General features: G+C 40.4%; 1 protein-coding gene across 5 annotated transcripts in view; it reads right to left on the bottom strand.

The window, feature by feature from the left end:
- ARHGAP26 (Rho GTPase activating protein 26) overlaps positions 1–21684 on the bottom strand; it is a 550033-nt gene that overhangs the window by 276371 nt on the left and 251978 nt on the right. For all 5 annotated transcript variants that reach the window (XM_004381135.1, XM_023735643.1, XM_023735640.1 and 2 more), the window contains exon 12: positions 4790–4826. In XM_004381135.1, the coding sequence (XP_004381192.1) occupies positions 4790–4826 (37 nt within the window). The remainder of the gene's footprint in view (positions 1–4789; positions 4827–21684) is intronic.

The raw sequence follows: 21684 nt of genomic DNA, 5'->3' as shown, positions 1-21684 counted from the left end.
CCCAGGGAAGGGTCCACACTGGCAGCAGGATGCTTGGTGAGAGGTCAATCGACAAACTAGTAGAACTGCTAAGAGTCCTGAGACTGCCAATACAATATAAACAAAAATTAATGGGATCTTTCTGGACCAGTAAAAACTATCCAGAAAATACCTTTAAAAATAAAATCCTATATATTTACAATAGCAACAAAAACTATGAAGTATTTTGGGATAAACTTAACCAAGAATACATAGACTTCTAGGCAGAAAACTAAAACTCTAATAAACAACACAGATGGTATAAATAAATAGAAAGACATTCAGTGCACTTGGAGGAGACATCTTAATATTATAAAAATGTCAGTTTTCCCCAAGTTAATCTATACTATTCAATGCAATCCTAACTTAATGTTTTTTTATTATAGTAAAATATACATAACGAAAAATTGCCATTTTAACCCTTTTTACGTGTACAATTCAGTGACATTAATTACATTCACTATGTTATGCAATCATTACCACTGTCTATTTCCAAAAGTTTTTCATCACACCAAACAGGAACTCAGAATCCCTTAAGCAATACCCCCCATTTCCCTCTCATCCCCTTAAAAAATTTTTGCCTCTGTGAATTTGCCTATTCTAGATATTTTACATAAGAGGGATAATACAGTATTTGTCCTTGGGTCAAAATTTTATTTATTGAGAAACTTATTAAACTTGTTCTAAATTTTGGAATATGGAAGAACAAAAAAAGGTCCACAATCAGCTAAGTCAACCTTTAAAAAGAAGAGACTTAAACTACCAGATACTAAGACATGCCTCGAAGTTATCATATTAAATACCAAGAGGTATTGGTACAAGAACTGCCAGGCAGACAAATGATATAGAATAAAGAGTTCGAACCTAATACACAAGTCATTGGGGGAAAGAATGGCTAGGTTAATAGATGATGGTGGGAAACTGACTCTTTGCATAAATAAAAATAAAACTATATCCTTATGATATACCACATACAATGGTGGATACCAGCTGGATTAGAAACTTAAATGTAAAAAACAAAATCATAAAGTCAATAAAAGAAAATGTAGGTGCGCACCTTTGTGTCCTAACTGAGAAAGGACTTACTTAAAACAACCTGAAAATCACAAACCAGAAGGCAAAAAAAATTTTAATTATATTAAAAATTAAGGTTTTACAGTCAATGAAGGATACTGTACATAATACTAATAGGCAGATGACAGGATGGGAAAATACATTTAAAATGTCTAAAACTAACAAGAAAGAGCCCTGGTGGCACAGTGGTTAACTGTTCGGCTGCTAACTGAAAGGTCGGCAGTTTGAACCCACCAGCCACTCCAAGGGAAAAAGATGTGGCAGTCTGCTTTTGTAAAGATTTCAGCCTTGGAAACCCTACAGGGCAGTTCTATTCAGTGCTATAGGGTTACTATGAGTCAGAATCCACTCGACTCCAATGGGTATAAAACTAACAAGGGGTTAATATCTAGACTATAGAAGGAACTTCTACAAATCAACAAGAAAAAGATTGAAACTGCAGTAGAAAAACGGGCAAAGGACAATGAATAGGCAATTAACAGATGATAAAAGCCAACAGCCTGACAGGTATATGAAGAGATGCACAAACTCATTAATTATCAGAGAAATTAACACAAAACAACAATGAGCTATCGTTTCATATTTATTAGACCGGCAAAAAATTAAATAATTGAATGATGGTGAGAGATGGCTGGGATGGAGAAATCCTCATATAGGACTGGTGGGATATGGTCTTGCCACTCTGGAGGACAAGATCAGAGTACTCAAACCAAGTACATATATGCACCCCCTCAAATCAGCAATTCCCCTCCTGGATACATCCCTCAAAATTTTTCACACAGGAGCACATGCACAAAGATGTTCATTTTGGTGCTGAGTGGTGATGAGGAGTTGGAGGCATTCGAGGTGTTTGTTCATCTCTACCAAAATGGATATATGGGAGGTATACATCATGGAGCCCTGGTGGTACAGTGACTAAAGTTCTCAGCTGCTAACCAAAAGGTAAATGGTTCAAACCCACCAGGTGCTCTGCAGGAGAAAGATGTGGCAGTCTGCTTCTATAAAGATTTACAGCCTTGGAAACCCTATAGGGAAATTCTACTCCGTCCTATATGGTTGCTATGAGTCAGAATCAACTCAGTGGCTGTTTAGTTTTGTTTTTACCATGGAGTATACAGCAGACAGAGTATGCAACAGTCTAGAAATACTCATACTACTAAGGATGGCTCTTAACACAGTGCCAAGGGAACAAAGTAAGAAAGAAAACGAGACAACCACTTAAAAAAATTGAAAACACAGGTAGATAAAAGAGACATACACATTTTCCCGGAATACATTTTAAAAGTACATACTAGAATGGTGGCCTATGGGGAAGGAAATGAAAAGGAACAGGGAAAAGAAATAAATAGATACAAAGAAGAGAGGGGCCTTGCATGGAACAGTGACGATAATGTGCCATAAACTGGGGAGGAGTATGATTAATTCCCCCATCTATATCTGCAGTCCAAATAGAGAAGGGAGAAGACAAGTGGACAGGAGAAAGGGTCTGCAAAGAAATGTGCATATATTTATCTGCTGCCATCCTCTTTCTGGCAACTGGGCCATTTGGAAAATACCAGCAGCTGACAGACATTATTTATGGCCCCGTACTATACCCCACAGGCACTGTATGCCCTGAGCAAAACCTCTAGTTGAAAGCAACAAATTCAAAACTGTCCCCAAAGGAATTTCCTTTTGCTACCTGTCCCTCCAAAACATCTTGGCTCATAATAAAATGCATGCATTCAAATTCCTGCTAAAACATTTTCTGAAAAAGAAAATGCTAGATATTTGGAATTTGGATTCTGAAGGTAGAAAGAGCAATGGCCCTTCTCATAAATTCATATTAGATTGACTTACCTTTAAAAAAGTTTAGATCATGGTATAAGAGAATTAAAGAACAATCAAGACCCAAGACAATGGTGCTACCTGTGGCAGATGAGCCCTATGGGTGGGGGTGGGGTGAAACTGTAAATCACTGCAATCAAGAGACACTGAAAGTACAATTTCGAAGATGTGGGAGCTTAGGAAATGTATGATGTGGAAAATGGGCCCTAATGCGAAACCAGGACACTACCCTGGATTTGTCATCTTTTAGAATAGTGTTGCTGTTGCTATTAATTGAATACCCTAAAAAAATAGTGTCTATCTTAAACTACTGAAAAAGTAGCCAGGATTTTTTTAACTCATCTTCTTCTCTCCTGCTTGGTAGAAGAAAGGGTAAGCAACTGAAGACTCATTAGATACCTGAGGTAGGCAACTTACTTCACTCTGTGAGTGATTCGAGGCCAAAACCAAAGCATTGCAAATGTCTGTTTTCCAAAATGGAACTCTCTGTATTGTTCTTTTCTTAGGGAAAGAGACTATCCTTGTATGTAACAGTGGAGCTTTTGGAGTTAGACAGAACTTAGATTAAATCATGTCCCCTGAGCTTACTAGCCTCAATTTCCTAATTTACAAAGTAGGTCAAGTGCCTCACAGGATGTTTGCAGTTATTAAATGAACTAATGTACGTAAAACATTCTTAGTGCCTGACACATAGAAAGTGGTCCGTAAATGCTAGCTATTAATAGCTATTATTGTAAAATATTGTCTCATTGTAGGCAATGACACAGAGGGGAAAAATTACCTCTTTGTTTCCTTGAATATTTCCTTGAAAATTTATTCCCTTTTTCAAGTGGGCGGGGGGGAGACCAACATCTTTTCTTCTTATAAAGGTCTCTCAGCCTACCAGTAGTAGCAATTCCATATCACTTACTACTTCATATAAAACTCCTGATAAAATCTATATTTTGGCGAGAATGAAAGGAGAAAAATCTCTATCCTAAAATGGCTTTCACATAAAAAATCGCTCATCCTTTGTCCACATGGAGAGGCACTGCTCTGTTTTCCTGACACTACTGGAATTTGTGGAAAGGCTATCTTTGAACTTGTTTCTTTTCCAAGTGGATTTTACAAAGCAAATCTGAGGCGAGGGGACAAGATTTCCTTTGTACTCGTGCAGCAACCTGGAAGGAATTTATTTTTTCTCCCATGCACCAAGGAGATAATCAGCCCAAATACTCTGCCAGCAGCAGTTTCATTTTAATCCTATCACCTTTACAAGGTTACAGGTGCCCTTGCAAATCATGATTAACCAGTGTTCCAGAGCTAGTAGCAGGGGAAATGTGCTGTACTCTACAGAGGCTGTCCAGGGTCACTTCCATCCATCAAAGAGGAATATTATTACATAATTCACCAGCTCCACTCTCTCCTCTCCAAAGGGGCAACCAAGAAAACACAGTTATTAAGCAATCACCTAAGACAGTTGTTGCCTCTCCCATCCTTTGGCAAGACTGTGTAGAAGGCAAGGTCAATTTTGGGTTTCCCACAGGATAAGGACTCTTTGGGAGTTGGGTATTACTGGATTAAGTGACTCTTAAGTGGTCCCTGGAGCTAGGATTAAATGAGATAATGTACATGAAAAATGCTTTGTAAAGTGTGAAGAGTTATATGAATGCAACGTGTCATCACAGCCTTGACAGCCATGCTGCACTGAATGTCCTTCTGGAGTCACTGAGGTAGAAAGTCAGGGTGGAAGCATCTCACACTGCACTTGGGAAACTGAGCAGACCCAGCATGCCCACAGCACCTCCTGGTGATTCATCCCCAGAGCAGCAACTTCCCTAACCCGACTCCCAACCCCAACTGCACAAAATTACCCAAGCAACATACTTACTCCCTTCGTTCTGACTGTCTTTGTTCGAGTTGTAGACCTGGAAAACAGAAATAAAAACTTACTTGTGTGCATTTTATACCACCCTACAGGTTCACTGAAGAAAACCATTACCTTCCTTCTTTTTTGTTTCCCCCTGCCCCTAGTTTGTGCCATAAGGTGAAGATAACTTCTGGCCTCCAAACACGAACCCCTTTCTTTAACGACCTATCCGGTATTTCCTTCAGCAGTTCTTAAGTGGCTGTGCGTCAGAATCACCTGGGGAACTTAAGTCTTAAAAAATCAAAAGTTCACCTTTTTTTTTTTTTAAAGCAAATAAACTAAGCTAAAGAGGAGCAAATTTTTTTTTTCTAACTAGTTAAAAATCAATAAGAACTGTGCTCTAGGCGATGTGCTAAGCACTTCACGTGAATTATCTCAGCCTATTGGGTAGAAACTGTTACTATCACTGTTTTACCCCTGGGGAATCTGAGGCTTAGAGAGGTTAACTAAGGTCCCACAACTAGTAAGCTGTAAGTCAGGAAAAAGATACATTATAAATTGTTGAGTGTAACACTGGAGAATAGGACTAATCACTTTTTACTTTATATACTTCTGAAAATTTTAATGCTATAAGGAGATTACATTACTTTTACAATTAAAATCCCTTAAATTATATATCAAATATAGAAAAAGCAAAGTGCCCCAATATAAAATAGACAATGACATATTACAGGGGTTGGCAAGCTTTTTCTGTAAAGGGCCAGACAGTAAATATTTTAGGCTTTATGGGCCAAAAGGCAGAACTGAGGATATTTATGTAGGTACTTATATAATGAGAGAAAACATATTTCCACAAACTTTTTGCTGACAAAATTCAAAATATAACTGCAATACTTGAATATAACCTTTTTGTAATTCAGGTCTACTAATCAAAAAAATGGGATTCTTTTTGGGAGAAAGAATATACATTTCATTTACTTGGGGTTCAAAGTTAGTACTCCCCAACATTAAATCAATTGCAAATGTTTGTAAACACAACACTTAGCTCACAGACTATCATACAAAACCGGTGTGTACTGGATTTGGCCATGGCCCATAATTTGCCAATCCCTGATAAACTGTCATTATTAAATAAGATGAAACCTCACAGAAAAGAAAAAAAAAAAATCACAGTGCCCTAACTCTTCTTTGGCGATTATGATTCTGTAGGTATGAAAAGGCATCGGAAAAAGCTGGTCATCACAACTAAAAATATAAATAGAAGCCATCTCAAGTGATTCTGATGGCACCCTCAGTTGAAAACCATTAACTCCAGAGAACCCAAGCCAAGCACTTCTGAAAAGAGAGCCATTAAACGCAAAAAAAGGGATTTTTCACCTGCCAGGAAATATGATAGGAAATGGCTGGCTGGGCAAGAGCTGGGAACTGGGTCCAACTTGGCCCCTCAGTTGCCTTGTTTCATTGGGCAAGACCTCTGACCTCTAACCTCTCTGGGCCTCTGCTGCCTCATCTGTAAACTGAAGGAGTTGGCCAAGAAAGTCTTTGAATTATCAAACTCAGACAAGTCACTCAGTTTTACAATAATTATTATTCATTTTCTAAAGAAGACTAAAGCTGGACAGCCAATTATTGAAGGTCAGAAAGATTATGATGAACAGGTTTCTGTACTTAAGGAGGATTGTCTGATGAATGAAAAGTTATTGGTGTATAGACTTAAAAGTTCTACAGATTAGAAGTTAAAAGACTTTGATTTTGGCCATAGGATTCGCCATCAGTCACTTCATCTTGCTGAACCTTAATTTCTTCTTCTACAAAATGGGGGTGATGACAGTTATCCTGTTTACCTCTCCCAAGGTCATTATGAGGATCAAATTAGGTTGTTAAGGAGAAATATATTGAAAACTCTAAAGCATGACACACATGCAAGTGCTTTGAACTATACTACAGGGGAAAGAATTGCTTAATATTCAGGGCATTTGGGAAGAAGGCAAAAGTCACCACAAAGTCTGGGTAGAGGCTGGTATCAAGGTTATGCTAACTTCTATCTGTAACAGAGGGAACCCAGTTGCCTGTTCTCCTTGGGCAATAATCCCATCATCTATAAAAAACGAAGAATCTGCACTAGAACATGGTTTTTACAAATCAAATTCCATGGTACATGCACAGGGAATGGCAAAGGGATTGGGAAAGAAGCTAAAATTGCAGGTATCCAAATGCCCCCTCCCTTTGCTTTTATCGGTTACTTATTTGTCTATCAAACATCCGGATACTGGCATTGAAAAGCTCTAAGACCTCTTGAATGGGTAATTTCTAAAGTTACTTGTAGTTCATTAATTTGTTGATTTATTCATGCATTCCACAAATATTTACTGAGTGCCTAAAATGGCCAGGCAATGTTCTAGGTGTTGGGAATACAGGTGAATAAGAGAGTTATGGTACCTGCTCTCATGGAACTTGCCTACTAATGCAGAAAACAGAAATAAAGAGGTAAGCAAACAGGATTATTTCAAATATTGCTAAGTATACAGTGGAGAAAATAAAAAAGGGTATTGGGGACCTGAGGTCAGGGCAAAGCTTCTCTGAAGCGGTGGTATTTGCATGAGACCAGAGTGATGAGAGGGGGCCTCCTTAGGAAGATCTGGGGGCCAATGCCAACAGCAAGTGCAAGTTCCTTCACATGGAAAAAAGCATGGCTTTTTGGAGGGAAGAAGGCCAGTGTGGCTGGCAATCAGTGCTAGGCAGAGGAATGTAGGAATAAGGATGGAGCAGGATGGGGGAGGGACAGTGACCCAATCCTAGAGAGCCTTGTGGCCTGTGAATGAAATGGGGAGCCTCCTAATAGCCAGGGACAGTATCAATGGTGACTAGTATTCACTAACCTTAGAAAGTTGGGTAGGGTAAGGGAAGTGCAGGGAAAGAGACCATATTTTGGCAAGTCTTGTTTTCAGCCATCCCTGATCACTGCATTCCTCTCATTAAATTAAAACACTGTATCCAGAGAAACTCATTCCTATTCATAAATGGCACCCAGAAGGAATAGCAAAACCCGGGGCTTTCAGTCCCCCTTAATTATGTGGTGAGTATGCACCAGATTACTTTCCTTTAAGGTTTCCTGGGTCTTGGGAGAGCCCTGCCTGGAACACCCAAGCATTCCCTGAACTGGAGGCATGATCAATGAGCCAAAGGCGCCAGAAACATGTGCCGCCTGTTCCTCTGAGGCTAGACCATTAATCTCTGTCTGGTTTGGGTAAATGGGCCAAAGAGAATGAGTTTTGAAATGCAGCTAACAAACCATGGCATGATAAGAAGGCCCAGGGTGGGGAAGGAGCAGCCTCACCACCACAGAGGTGCCACAGTTGGTGGCAGGAAAACAGTAAGGAAGAATGGCTCTGTTTACTGAGATCTTAAAAAGTGCCATACATGATATCATCTAATCCTTGTAACTATCATATGGGTTAGGTTATTAGTGTTATGCCCATTTGATAGATGTGAAACCTGAGGCTCACACAGGTTACATAGCTTGTCCAACAACACAGAGCTGGTAAGCGCCGTAGTACTCTGCCTCTACAGGGGTGTTCCAGCCACCTTCTGCCTTTCCAGCCAGCACCAAGCACACACATCTACCAAGTCACACAAGTAGGCTGCAGTTTATAAATATCTTTTATACTGGCAGGAGCAAAGGACATCCAATAGTCAGAGTTTGCCTTGGAAAAAACCTTCTTCTATATATCTCATAGCTGCCCACTAGAATCAAACCGAGGTACAGAGCCAAGAGCAATTTCCTGAAATAAGAGATCTCTTTGGCTGTGCCTTCTGACTTACGATTAGCAGAGTACCTTAGATTTATATACGCTTTCCCTTAAGCCTCTCAAGAGCCTCTGTCTTGACAGGATAGAGCCTAACTCTCCAGATCAACTCACGGGGACACAGGTCACTAAACAATCCCTTCTAGAAGATGGAAATGATTAATGTACCTTCTCAACAACCCTACTTAAGCTAAAGTGTATCTGTCCGGCTTAACGAGAGTACTCTGGACCCGGTCACATTAAAGTTTTTTAGCCCTGTGGTTTTATATACTTTGATGTGTGTATGTTTCTGCTGAGTACTGTACAAGAAGATTTGTTAAATATCTATGCCAATGAATATTTGTTTTCAAGTGTATGCTCTAGAGAATCGAAATTATATGTGTGTATCTTATCAGGGTCCATCTGAGAACTATTAAGTAATAACTATGATAACAATAATAAATTAATTATAACAAAAATGATTTAAAAAAACCCTGCTTTGTGTCAGACACCATGCTGAGCACTCTGTATGCATTATCTTGATCAAGCCTCACACCAGCACAATTGTTCCCATCATACAGTAGAGGAAACTGAGGCATTAGAGAGGTTAGGTCACTTGCCCAAGATGAGGCAACTGTAAATGGGCAGAGTCCGGACAGGAACTCCCACAGTCTGTCTCCAGAGCTCAAGCTCTTAACCACCAACCACATGATAAATAAAACATCGTGACGATGACGGCAATAAAGGTGATGAGACACAGTGGGCAGCTAGGGAAGATGAGTCACTGGAAGAAAGAATGTGCCCCAAGTCAGAGAGAAAATGAAACTGGGAGTGGCCTTCTGATGCCAGCCTGAAGCATTCGCCCCTAAACCATGCAACCAGCTGGCATCTAATGTAGAACACTTTATATTCTCTCCGAACCAGAGTTCAATCCTGAAGATAAACACCAGGACAGAAAAAGTGGGTCTCAGATACAAATCACAATTCTATGAGTCCTTACCCAGAAGCTACAGTGGGAGTACAATTTAATAAATCAAAAGGCAAAAATGCCTTCATACGCTTCTCTGCACTAAGATGTGGTTTTGCAATAAATTTTGTTCATTGCTGAACCAATTCAATTTACATGTCCCTAGAGAACTGGGAGAGAATACACAGAGTCATTTGGATTCCTAGAATTTTTCTATGGGTAACCTTTACTGCCATTATCCAGGCCTTACTGAGAAAGCACAGGGAGGAGTTTAAAATAGATATATAAATTAAAGGCATAAATAAAGCAATAATTAGACAAAACAATCTAACTTTTTCTTGTACACACGGCTGCATTAGTACTTGGCCACACCACACTTTGGATTAAAATTTGCACAAAATGAAGATGTTGGAGGAAGTAGATTCATAGGCAAATTTATTTAAAATTGCTGCTCCTATCTAAACTGTATTATCTTTACCTAAGTACCTGAACTCACACCCAAGCTCTATGATTCCCTGAGGTTTCTTTCAAATTACCTAGGCTATCTAAACCCCTGCCACCCAGTGGTTACCCTGATATACCAATGTGGAGAGTTACATGCCAACACCTTAAAACACTGCACAAGCTGGTTCTACAACATCAGATATCATGTTGTCCCCAAAACAGGTCCACCACCTCTAGGGCTTGTGCTTTTGAAATGTCTGTCATTGGTGACAGACTTGTAGCAATCTGTTGTTAAGTTCAAAGTCCAGCTCTACCATTTATTGGCTATATATTCCAATCACTTAACATCTCTAAACCTCACGCTCACCATTTGTAAAACAGGATACTAATATTTCCCACCTCTTAGAGTCGTTGAGAATTAGATAATACATATAAAATACTTAACACAGAACATAGAATGCAAATTTTATGCCCCATAGAGCATTCTAAAAAGATTAACTTTCATCATCATCACTGCCATCCTCCTCCTTCCTTCTCTTCACATTTTTTGCTTTAAAAAAAGGGGGGAGGGGAACTTCTGGTGAAGGTTATCACCTATAGGATAAATGGCTAAGGATGAAAATGTAGTTTGAGGGACCCAGTGGCATTAATCTCAGTATTTCAGCTTTATAATATAACCAAGTGAAAGAAATTGAGGTGACTAAGGGAAAAAAGACGATCTAAGCCAACTTTTACAGCAATTCTTCTTTTTTTTTAACCACAGTCAAAAATAAAAATAACCACCCGCCACCAACCACTTTTTCACCACCAATTATGTGCCAAGCACCACACTAAGCGTTTATATGCATTATTTTATTTCATACTCAAAGCCTAGGAGGTACATACTTCCTCTGCCTCTATTTCATAGCATTATATAGGTTAATTAACTTTCCAGAGGTCACATAGCTAGCAAATGGCAGAGTCAGGATTTGAACTATGCCGACCCTCTAGACTAGAGTCTGTACTCAACCACGACATCATACAACTTCCCCAGCCAGTCCAACTTTCCAGTGTGGAGAAACAGCTTGGCAGTCACAAAGAACTCAAAAGAAGCTAAGCAGTAATTAAAATGGTAACAATGCAACCATTATGTAAGAACAAAATTTCCAACCAATTTAAAACATAACAGTAATTCTACAAACTTCCAATTAATACAAGTAGACCAGCAACTGAAAAACCACAACCACCTTGAGACAACACTTTAGGAGGCCCAAAGCATCCTTTCTAAAAACTATGAGCATTCAAGGTGAGAACTGGCCAGTGCTGCCAAAGACTGTGTGGCAGACAGACGTCTCAACAGAATACTTGGCAAACTCTAACACCACTCTAAATTTATGAACTTTTAATAACACCCCCGAGAAGTTACTAGTCAAACACCCTTGGTTTGTGGAATTGTTGTTATTAGTTGCTGTCAAGTTGGCTCCAACTCATGGCAACCATATGTATAACAGAATGAAATGTTGCCTGGTCCTAAGCCATAATCATTGCTATGTTTGAGTCCTTTACTGCAGCCACTGTGTCAGTTCATCTCACTGAGGGTCTCCCTCTTTTTCTCTGACCCTCTAACTTTACCAAACATGATTTTATTTTCTAGTGATTGGTCTTTCCTGATGATGTGTCCAAAGTAAGCAAGACAGTCTCGCCATCCTCGCTTCTAAAGAGCATTCTAGCTGTACTTCCTCCAAAACTGATTTGTTCATTCTTCTGACAGTCCATGGTATACTCAATATTCTTCACCAACACCACAATTTGAGTGCATCAATTCTTCTTCGCTCTTCCTTTGTGACTGTCCAGCTTTCACACGCGCATGAGGAGCCTGAAAATACCATTTTGTGGGTCAGGCGCACCTTAGGCATCAAATTGACTCCTTTGCTTTTTAAGATTTTGAAGAGGTCTGTGGAATACCACCCATAAAAACCCAATACTGGACATAACTTTTTGGATCAGGAAGATGCTCTCTTCCCACCAGTGGGCCATAAGCCCCACTCTGAAAAGCTTTCAAGAACAAACTGTTTGAATCTTAAGCAGATGGGATGAAATTGGTTTCAACAGATAGCTTGGAGAAAATAAGGATGTGTCTCAACTCCAGGTGTCAGAGCTTCGGAGCTAGGTATTGGTTCCTCCTCCTCCATCAGAAATGAACCCTGATTACCGCAGTTTGAGTGACAACACTTGCTCAAGAAAATGGAAGTAAAATGGCTATTGCTGCTTTTCTGTTTCTCAGCTTGCAACACTCCCCTTGGCTTGCCCCTTTGCACTGTCACCACATGCTCTCGAGAGAGCCAATAAAAATACTGGCACTTCCCAGTGACCTATTCCTCAACAAATGTGAAGACCTTGTTTTTTGTCCCACAGAATTACATATGAAGAGGGTTCAGTAGCTAGCATACAGCAGACCACTCCATAAATACTGATTAGATGAATAGTTTTAAGTAGTAGAAATAAGAGACTGAAATATAAAAACAAAACAAAAAACCCATATGAGATTTAATGAAGACAAAACATTGATCAGACAATAAAGGTAAGCCAGATCTATCATTTCCAGGTGATTGTGTCTAATTCTTCCAAACGTCTAGTGAATTTGCTATGAATCTTTACCTTACAGGGGAATGAAAATACACAATTCAGGTCTTATTATGAGAAAATGTAAAGCACATTTATCTTATTTGGCTTAATTCAAGGCTATCAAAATCCCTTTACAGTCATTTATTTTCTGTGGTCCACTGCTGAATGTTAGCTCCCCACCCAGCAGATGACAACAAATGCTGTTAACAGTTTCAGAGCCTGTGGTGTCACAAGGGAGTTCTAGAATGAGAGCTAAGAAAGGGGTTGCTGTACCTGATGGTGCTGAGTCTCTCCTCCCTAGGCAGGGGTACCTCAAAACCCAGGCAGCAAAAAGTAACCAAATGGCTGTGCTATTTAGCTACATAAGTCTTTTGACAGCCCCTGGAGCCTTCTTGTATACCAACACATCAGCATGCCGGTGAAAAAAAAAATTACTGCTTGTTGTTCAACATGATTACGACAATTATGATGGACAGAAAAATAAACTTTCCATTAATTCAAGCATTACCTGCTGTTTTATAACTTACAGATACCAAGGGTTTACCTCTTTGTATTATTCCTCAGTAATATTGAGGGAAAACAAAGTGCTCTGGATACCTGCTACTACTACCTGCTCAGCACGCATGTTTGTAAGCTGCTAGTAGCCAACTGTAAGCGAATAGCATCAGAACTCGTCTAACTTCAGCGGGGATAATGAGAATCACCATTAATCAGCATCAGCACAAAGCTGATTCCTACGAGGTGGAGGTCAGACATATCACCACTCTTCAACCTTTTTACTAATTCTGACACCAGCCATCCTTCCCATGGCACTCTCTACTTCTTTGCTGGGTTCAATAATCCACTGCAATGGCCATACAGAATTCAAAGACCATACTCACATTATGTGGTTTATTAGGAAAGTAACGGGCTACAACTTGGGATCAGAATCAATTTGGAAGTAACAGGAACAACTCAGGAGACAGGATACAATTTGTCAATCAGGAGAGCTTCTAACCAAGACAGCTCTCAACTCCTTTTTGGCCTCGCTGGGGCCTCTGGCAGCAGGCCATGCTGTGGCCTCTACCACTGGCCCCTGCTTGGGCAAGTGCTATGCCTCTTTTGGCTCTGCCATCAAGTGCCCGGAAGCACCCCACTCTGCCAGCAAGCCTCCGGCATGAAGGCACTCAGCTCTCTTGCTCCGTGGGTTGGCGAGCCCATTGCACCCACCTTACTCCATGGGCCGGGAAGCCCACCACAGCAGTCTTGCACCAGTCTCCTGGTTCTTGCCACTCATACAGTCTTGTGCCATCTCGTGCCATCTTGAGCCATCTCATGCCGTCTCCAGTGGTTCAGCTCTCTCTGTCTCCTGGATCTAGGAGGTTCTCAGCACAAGGACCCCAGGGTCCAAAGGATGCACTCCGCTCTGGCTCTTCTTCTTGATGGTAGTAAGGTCCCTCTCAACCTCTGTAGGATAGGTTCTTTTAAGCCTAGCAGAATGGCAAAACTGACCAAACTCCTAGATAGGCCACAGTCATCTAGTTTGCATAGTAATCAACCAATCCCCACAAGATTTTTATGTACCTTATTTGCATTGTAAACTGTCCAATCCCTTTGCAAGGTCGTGGCCTAGCAAATCATTTTAGCAGAACTACAAACCTAGGGCTGGAAAAGTCATATATAAAGAGAAACCTGTTACACTGTAATGTCTCTCTTTTTCTAGGAATGCAGCCTCATTATCCTTGAGGAGTCATCCCCATCCCAAGTTCATGTGGTTTGGGTGGGGCTAATCTCAATTCCAAGGAGCCTGGCAGCACAATGGTTAAGCGTTCATCTGATAACCAAAGCATGGTGGTTCAAACCCACCATTAGCTCTGCAGGAAAAACGACCTGGTGATCTGCTCCCACAAAGATTACAGCCTAGGAAATCCTATGAGGTAGTTCTACTCTGTCCTAAGGGTTGCTAGGAGTCAGAATCAATTAAATGACACCCAACAACAACAATCACAATCCAGTCTTCAAATTTGACCCTGTGATCCAGACATTGCACCCTACTGAGCACAAGACTCACCCCAGGCCAAACACAGTCAACAGTACTTGTTTTTAATACTTTTTATTACAACTATTGGAAACAAGGTCTTGCTGTGTTGCTAAAAGAATAACATATATGCCTGGAGCTTTTGTGGCCAACTTTGCTACCACCTGGGCAAAGCCTAAGTTAAAAAACCTCAAACAAAAAAAGCAAAGGCAGGATAAGAAGACTGAGTTTTGATGGCATCATTTGAGTCCCTGAACTTATGTGAAGTTCATTCCTTCTCTTTCCATGAGTGAACCAATAACTTCTTTTTCAAAAGCTGTGTTTCTGTTGCTCGTAACCAAGAGTCATGGCAAACACAAACACGCTCATGAGACAAAAGTCAAAAGTCTAGTTGAGCTTCATAGGGAACTGTAGAATGAAGAACAAAGAAAAATGTGCAACAAAACAGAACAAGAAAGAAAATATATTCATGTCATCCTTGAGTTCCCCCTTCTTTCTACCTCACATATCCAATCAGTTGCAAGTTTTATCAACTATCACTATACCATATCTTGAATCTACTCCTCATTTCTTTTTCTGTTGCCCTAGTTGGGGTTTTCTTTGCTTTTTCACCTGGATCTTGACATTGGCCTTCTCCCAAGTCTTGCTGGCTCCACTCCCTCTCTTTCTCTCTGCTCTAATCTGTCATATGCATTGCTCTGGCAAGACACGTTTCTCTAAACCATAGCTCTGACTAGAAAAAAGAAGCTTCAAGACATCACAATACCAGTCTTCAAATATTTGAAGGGCTGTCATGTAGAAGAAGAAGACTTACTATTCTGAATGGAGGTAAAAGTCAGGGTAGAGTTCCAGGAAGGCAGATTTAAGCTGCATATAAACAACTGACAATCAGAGCTCTTCATGGTCCCCTGAAGCAGCAAGGCTGGCTGAGTAACTCTTAAGCACAGGACTAAGCCTCCATTTCACCTAGGAGGCCCTGGGCATTCCTGGGCTGACAAATTCAACTTTGTTTGGGGCTTAATCATGGTTAGCCTATCCTTTCACCTGTATAGGCCTTGGATAGATTTCAGACAAGAGGAAAATGGATTTGCGTGAGACAGAGTGGGATAGTGGACAGAAGGTGTTGTGGGCTTGGTTAAGGCCTGGTTCTACCATTTTTTAGCTATGTGCCTTCATACTAGTTGTTTAACATTTCTGAGTCAGTTTTCTCACTGTAGAGTAGAACTAAATAAGAATTAAATACTGTTAAATAAATACTGTTAGGAGAATTAAAAATAGGTGTCACAGTGCCTAAAGGTGATCAATAAATGTTATTTCCCTTTCCCCTACTTACACAAGTATTTTCTAACTTACTTAATGACTACAGTCCACCCTAATCTCTCCCTTCTTTGACCTCTTACTGCTCTTACCATCTATTTTATAACAATTTTTATTCTTCATTATTTCCAATCGATACAACCTTATCACTTCAACCAGGTCACTCCCTTATGACTAGATCCTATGGGGGTCTACCTGTACTTAACACAGTGCTAGGCATATATACATATAGATATATACTCATTCTCTAAGAAATGAATGACAAGAAGCTTAGGACAGAGGAAGCACATTGCTTTGTCTTTGTCTTTCTCAGTGGGTCAGAAGCAGGTCTGGATGAGAAAATTATCCTTTTAGCAATGCTTTCAAATTTTGAGTGTGTGGGCACTTATTCCATTTCCCTGTGAGATATCTCAAATTAAGCTGAGAGGGTTCCGAAGAAAAAGGTGAAAAAGCTCCTTTTGGGGCAAGTGAGTGTTAGGCTATACCCAGATATACAGTGAAGGGGTAGGCCATTTATTTTAACTTGTTTTCTGTCCTGGTGAATTAAGCATGAGCAAAATGTTTCTGGCGTTACCCAGTTTGTCACGGGTGTTCTTCCTCCCCTCCACAGGACTTTGATTTGAATGTTACATAAACGCTGTTGCCATATTTATGATTCAGGAAGTTTTGTTATTTGACCTCAAGAAAAATTCAACCTCAAATCAGGGTAACACTGACTCTCTAGACCACAATAAACTATCAGTGGATAGACCTGCCAAATTCCTTCAAGCTTCTAGAAGGAACTACTGTATTTTGGGTAACATGCAAGCAACAAGAAGAGGAAATGCTGCAACATTATGCAATTTCCTTGCATTTCATATTCAGAAATCCTGAAAACCCCTATAAGGAACTTCCCCAGCTTTCAACCCAAGATCAGAGTTGCAGCCAATATAAACAAAAACTGAACGCAAGAGGAAAAAGGAAATCTAAATAGCTTTCAAGTCAGAAAGGTAAATCCCTGATCTCAGGAAATTTTTAAAGGCAATGGAAAGGACACAAGTTTGCTGGGTATTAAATGAACAACAGTTAAGCACACAGCATGTGAGCTGACATGTATGTAGGATATGGTCGACTCACATTGCGAGGAGTCTTTTGGCTTTAACATTTCCTGGCTTCAAGCTGATGTAACATTAGAAAGTGGGTGTGAACTCACTAGTCGGTCAGCATGTTGTTTCCAAGGGGAGAGGAGAGACCATCCCTCCCAACCCCCATGGAAAAAAAAAGAAAACTGAAATCTTAAACAGAGAATGTCTTTATGTCCTCCTCTCTCTCTGTCCATCTCTTTGGAAATAGAAGTAGTTACATAACTCAGTTAGCTGAAGAGGGAACCTTGTTCTTTTGTGCTTTGGAAAAGTGCAAATCAGAAATTCCTCAGTACAGTATGCATAATGCCAAAGTAGGAACTCGTGAGGCTCTCTTGCCTGAGCGGAGGCCCTGCCCAGCAGCCACCACAGCCAGAGGGTGAGTCACCGCACAGTGCTGCTCCTTTCAACTCCCAGGCCCTCCTCCCTCCAGGCGATTGGAGGCAAGTGGCATTTATGTTGTCTTCTTTGTAACTTGAGGCTGACTATAGTCTAACTGAAAGCACTTTCATGATCTCATTAATCACCACAATGCCCCTTTGAGAGGCAGGAGGAGATCCAGTTTTATCCAGCATGGGCACAGGGAAAGGTGACTTCTTCCTTTGCCACAGACAGCTGTGGCAAATAGACTTACGACATATTCGAATTACGACCAACTGCACTTACGACAGTCTGGTTTTTTGGTTTTGTTTTTTGTACATCTTACTAGTAATATGCACTACGTGCAGTGTTGCAACGCATAATTTGCTAATGTTATCATTCTCAGATGTTCGCTCACAAATGTTCAAAGATTGGATTTATAAAGAGGGGTCATCAACATTCCCTAGGATTTCCTCACAATCATTGGGGTAAAGGGTAGAGTTAAGAGCATCAGAGCCCTTAGAAAACGGACATTTGTCCTTTGGCCACCCAGCATTCACTTTCCCTTCCTCAGGCAACTATACCTGCTCTCCCTTTGGGGGTCCATCCCTCTCCACCACAGACAGAGTTTACTCCACTTCTGACTCCAGGTGTACTCAGCATGACTCAGGTCAGGTTAAGCAGAACAACATATCCCCTCCCATTCCCAACATTTTATTATGAAAATTTTCAAACATACAGATAAGGTGAAAGAACTGATAGTGAGCACCCCATATACCCCTCTACTCCATTCTACAACTGTTAACATTTCGTTATACTTACACTACCACGTATCTAGTCATCTAGCCATTCCTCTATTATCCATCAATCCACCTTGTTTTTTGATAAATTTCAAAATAAGTTGCAGGCATCGGCATACTTCTTATGTAACCATTTCAGTATGCATATCATTTACTAAAGTTTAATATCTGTTTATCAATCTTTTTTTTGACATTCTTCTTTTTTTTTTTTTTGGTTTATTGTTGTAGTTTAAATGAAGTTTACATTTCAAGTTAGTCTCCCATATAAAAATTTATACATGCATTGTAATGTGACCCTAACTGCTCTCCCCATACTGTGACAGCACACTCCTCCTTTCCACTCCTTATACCCCATGTCTATTCAACCAGATCCTAACCCTCTCTGCCTTCCCATCTCAACTCTGGACAGAAGCTGCCAATGTAGTCTCCTGTATCCACTTGAGCTAAGAGGCACACTCCTCATAAGTATCACTTTATGTCCCACGGTCCAGTCCAATCCCTGTCTGAAGAGTTGGCCTCGGAAATTGTTTTAGTTCTGGGCTGACAGAGAATCCAGGGGGCCATGCTTTCCAGAGTTCCTCGAGTCTCAGTCAGACCATTAAGTCTGGTCTTACCAGAATTTGAGTTCTGCACCCCACCTTTCTCCTGCTCCATCAGGGACTCTCTGTTGTGTTCCCTGTCAAGGCGGTCATTGGTGGTAGCTGGGCACCATCTAGTTCTTCTGGTCTCAGGCTGATGAAGTCTCTGGTTTATGTGGCCCTGTTTATCAATCTTTTTAAGATAAAACTTACATACAATGATGTAAGCCAATCATAAGTTGTGACAATTTTATATACCCATGTAACCTAAACCAAGCCCTGGTGGCACAGTGATTAAAAGCACTCAGTTGCTAACCAAAAGGTAAGCAGTCCAAGTTCGCCAGCCACTCCATGAAAAAAGATGTGGTAGTCTAATTCCGTACAGATTTATGGCCTTGGAAACCCTACGGACAGTTCTACCCTGTCCTACAGGGTCGCTGTGAGTCAGAATCAACTTGATGGCAGTGGGTTTTTAGTGGTAACCTAAACCCCTATCAAGACAGAAATACTTCTATCACTCCAGACAGTTCTCTCAGGCCTTTTCTCATACTCCCACTGCTCCCCACACACACAGAGGCAACCATTCTTCTGATTTTGTTGTTGTTTTCCCAACATTAGGGTTCTAGAATTTTACACAAACAGAATCATACAGTAAGTACTCTTTTATGGCTAGCTTGTTTTACTCAGCATAAAATTGGTGAGACTCATTCATGTTGTGTTACTGAGTAGTACTCTGTTTGAATATATCACCATTTGTTTATCGGTTCTCCTGTTCATAGACACCTCAGCTGTTTCCAGTCTTTGGTTATTATAAATAAAGCTGCTTTAAACATTTTTTACAAATCTTTTTGAGGACATGTTTTTCATTTCTCTTGGGTAAATACCTAAGGCTGGAACTGCTGAATTATAGAGCAGGTTTTTGTTTTTTAATTAGAAACTTCCAGGCATTTTTCCAAAGTGGTTGTACCATTTTACACTCCCACCAATAATGTATGAGAGTCTGAGTTGCTCCACATACTCATTAACACTTGGTGTTGTCACTGTTTTCATTTTAGCCATTCTGATGGGTATGTAGTAGTATCTCATTGTGGTTTTAATTTGCATTTCCCCGATGACTAATGATGTTACACACTTTCATGTGCTTAATGGACACTCTTATCTCTTCCTTTGTAATGTGTCTCTTCACATCTTTTGTCCATTTTTTCATTAGGTGGTTATTTTTATTACTGAGTTTTATGGGCTCGTTATACATTCTGGATATCAGTCCTTTGTCAGATATGTGTTTTTTGTGCAAATATTTTCTCCCATTCTGTGACTTGCCAGTGAACTGCCTTCTGGTGTCTTTTGCTAAGCATTAGTTTTTAATTTTTATAAAATCAATTGTTTTCATTTTTCTAGGACTATTTCATTAAGAAGCCCTGGTGGTGCAATGGTTAAACACTCAGTTGCTAATCGAAAAGTTGGTGGTTCCAACCTGACCAGTGGATCCACAGGAGAAAAGAACTGGTGATCTGCCCCCGTAAAGATTACAGCATAGAAGACTCTATGGGGGCAGTTCTACTCCATCACATGGGGTCTCTATGAGTCAAAATCGACTCGACAACACCTAACAGCAGCAACAGGACTACTGGATTCTGTATCCTATTAAGAAATCTTTGCCTACCCCAGATTGTGACAATTTTCTCCCGCTTTCTTCTAGAAGCTTTATAATTCAGCTTTCGTGCTTAGGTTTATGATCCATCTTGAATTAATACCCCTAAGTTTGTAAAAATAATTTACAGGCGTTTCTGAGTCACAGCTCAGATATGAAATTTACTGGTTTAAAATGTAAATTTAGAAACAAGTAGAACTCACCTTCTCCATCCACCTTCTTTTCTCTTCCTCCCAGAAGTTGTTATGTCATGGAATCAAAAGGGGCTTGATTCAATTAAACTTTGGAAGCCCTCACAATTTTAACAAAACTGACATCTGCTCCCTACCAACCTAGCTCACAGGACAATGGATGGATAAGTTTCCGGAGCATCATAAAGACAAACGTACATAAAACAAAAAACCAAAGCCGTTGCCGTCGAGTCAATTCTGACTCATGACAAGCCCATGTGTTACAGAGTAGAACTGAGTATCATAGGGTCTTCTAGGCTGTAATCTTTACAGAAGCAGGTCACAAGTCCCTTCTTCCATGGCTCCACTGGGTAGGTTCAAACCACCATCAACCTTTCAGTTTGTAGATGAGCATGAATTGTTTGCACCACCCAGTGTACACAACTGACTACATGGCTACCTATAAGCTATGATCTAAACAGGTAGGGAACCCTGAGAGGTGACAAGTATAGCGGTCTTGGCCAGTCACTGACTTACTGTGTGACTCTGATCAAGCCTCTTCCTCTCTCTGGATCTTAATTTCCTAATCCATCAAAAGAGGGGCCTGAAACAGAGGGGATTTAAAATTCCAGATGGCCTCATTGCCGATTGTTGTTAATATCCCATCATCAAACAACGAACTCCCTAGGTCCTGAAAGGCTCTCTGAGTCATGACCCCATTCACTTTAAGGGTTTCATATTTCAATGGGAGGGTAACACCTTAAATCTTACCAGCACACAGCTAAATTGGGCTTTGCTGACAAGTGGTTAAGAATAGGGTCCTGTAAATTTTAGAGGAACAGGGAGTAAGGACTGGAAAGGAGAGGGAGGCTAGGTGGGAAGGCTGCTGATCAAAGACCAGCTCAACTGACTAAACAACGTGGTTTAAGCTGACCTACCAAGAAAGAGGTTGTTATTAGTGTTCATATTAAAAACACAAAGTGCCTGGCCCAATCCTCTCTTGCTCCTTCTCTACAGAGACTCAAAGATCATGCAGCATAGAGTTACCAAGCTCCAGTTATAACCACAGTCAGCAACCAAAGGCAACTAGGAGGACTAAGCC

The sequence above is a fragment of the Trichechus manatus genome, unplaced genomic scaffold (genome assembly GCF_000243295.1).
Source record: "Trichechus manatus latirostris isolate Lorelei unplaced genomic scaffold, TriManLat1.0 scaffold00080, whole genome shotgun sequence".
Lineage (NCBI taxonomy): Eukaryota > Metazoa > Chordata > Mammalia > Sirenia > Trichechidae > Trichechus > Trichechus manatus.
This window is presented reverse-complemented; position numbering and strand designations above follow the sequence as displayed.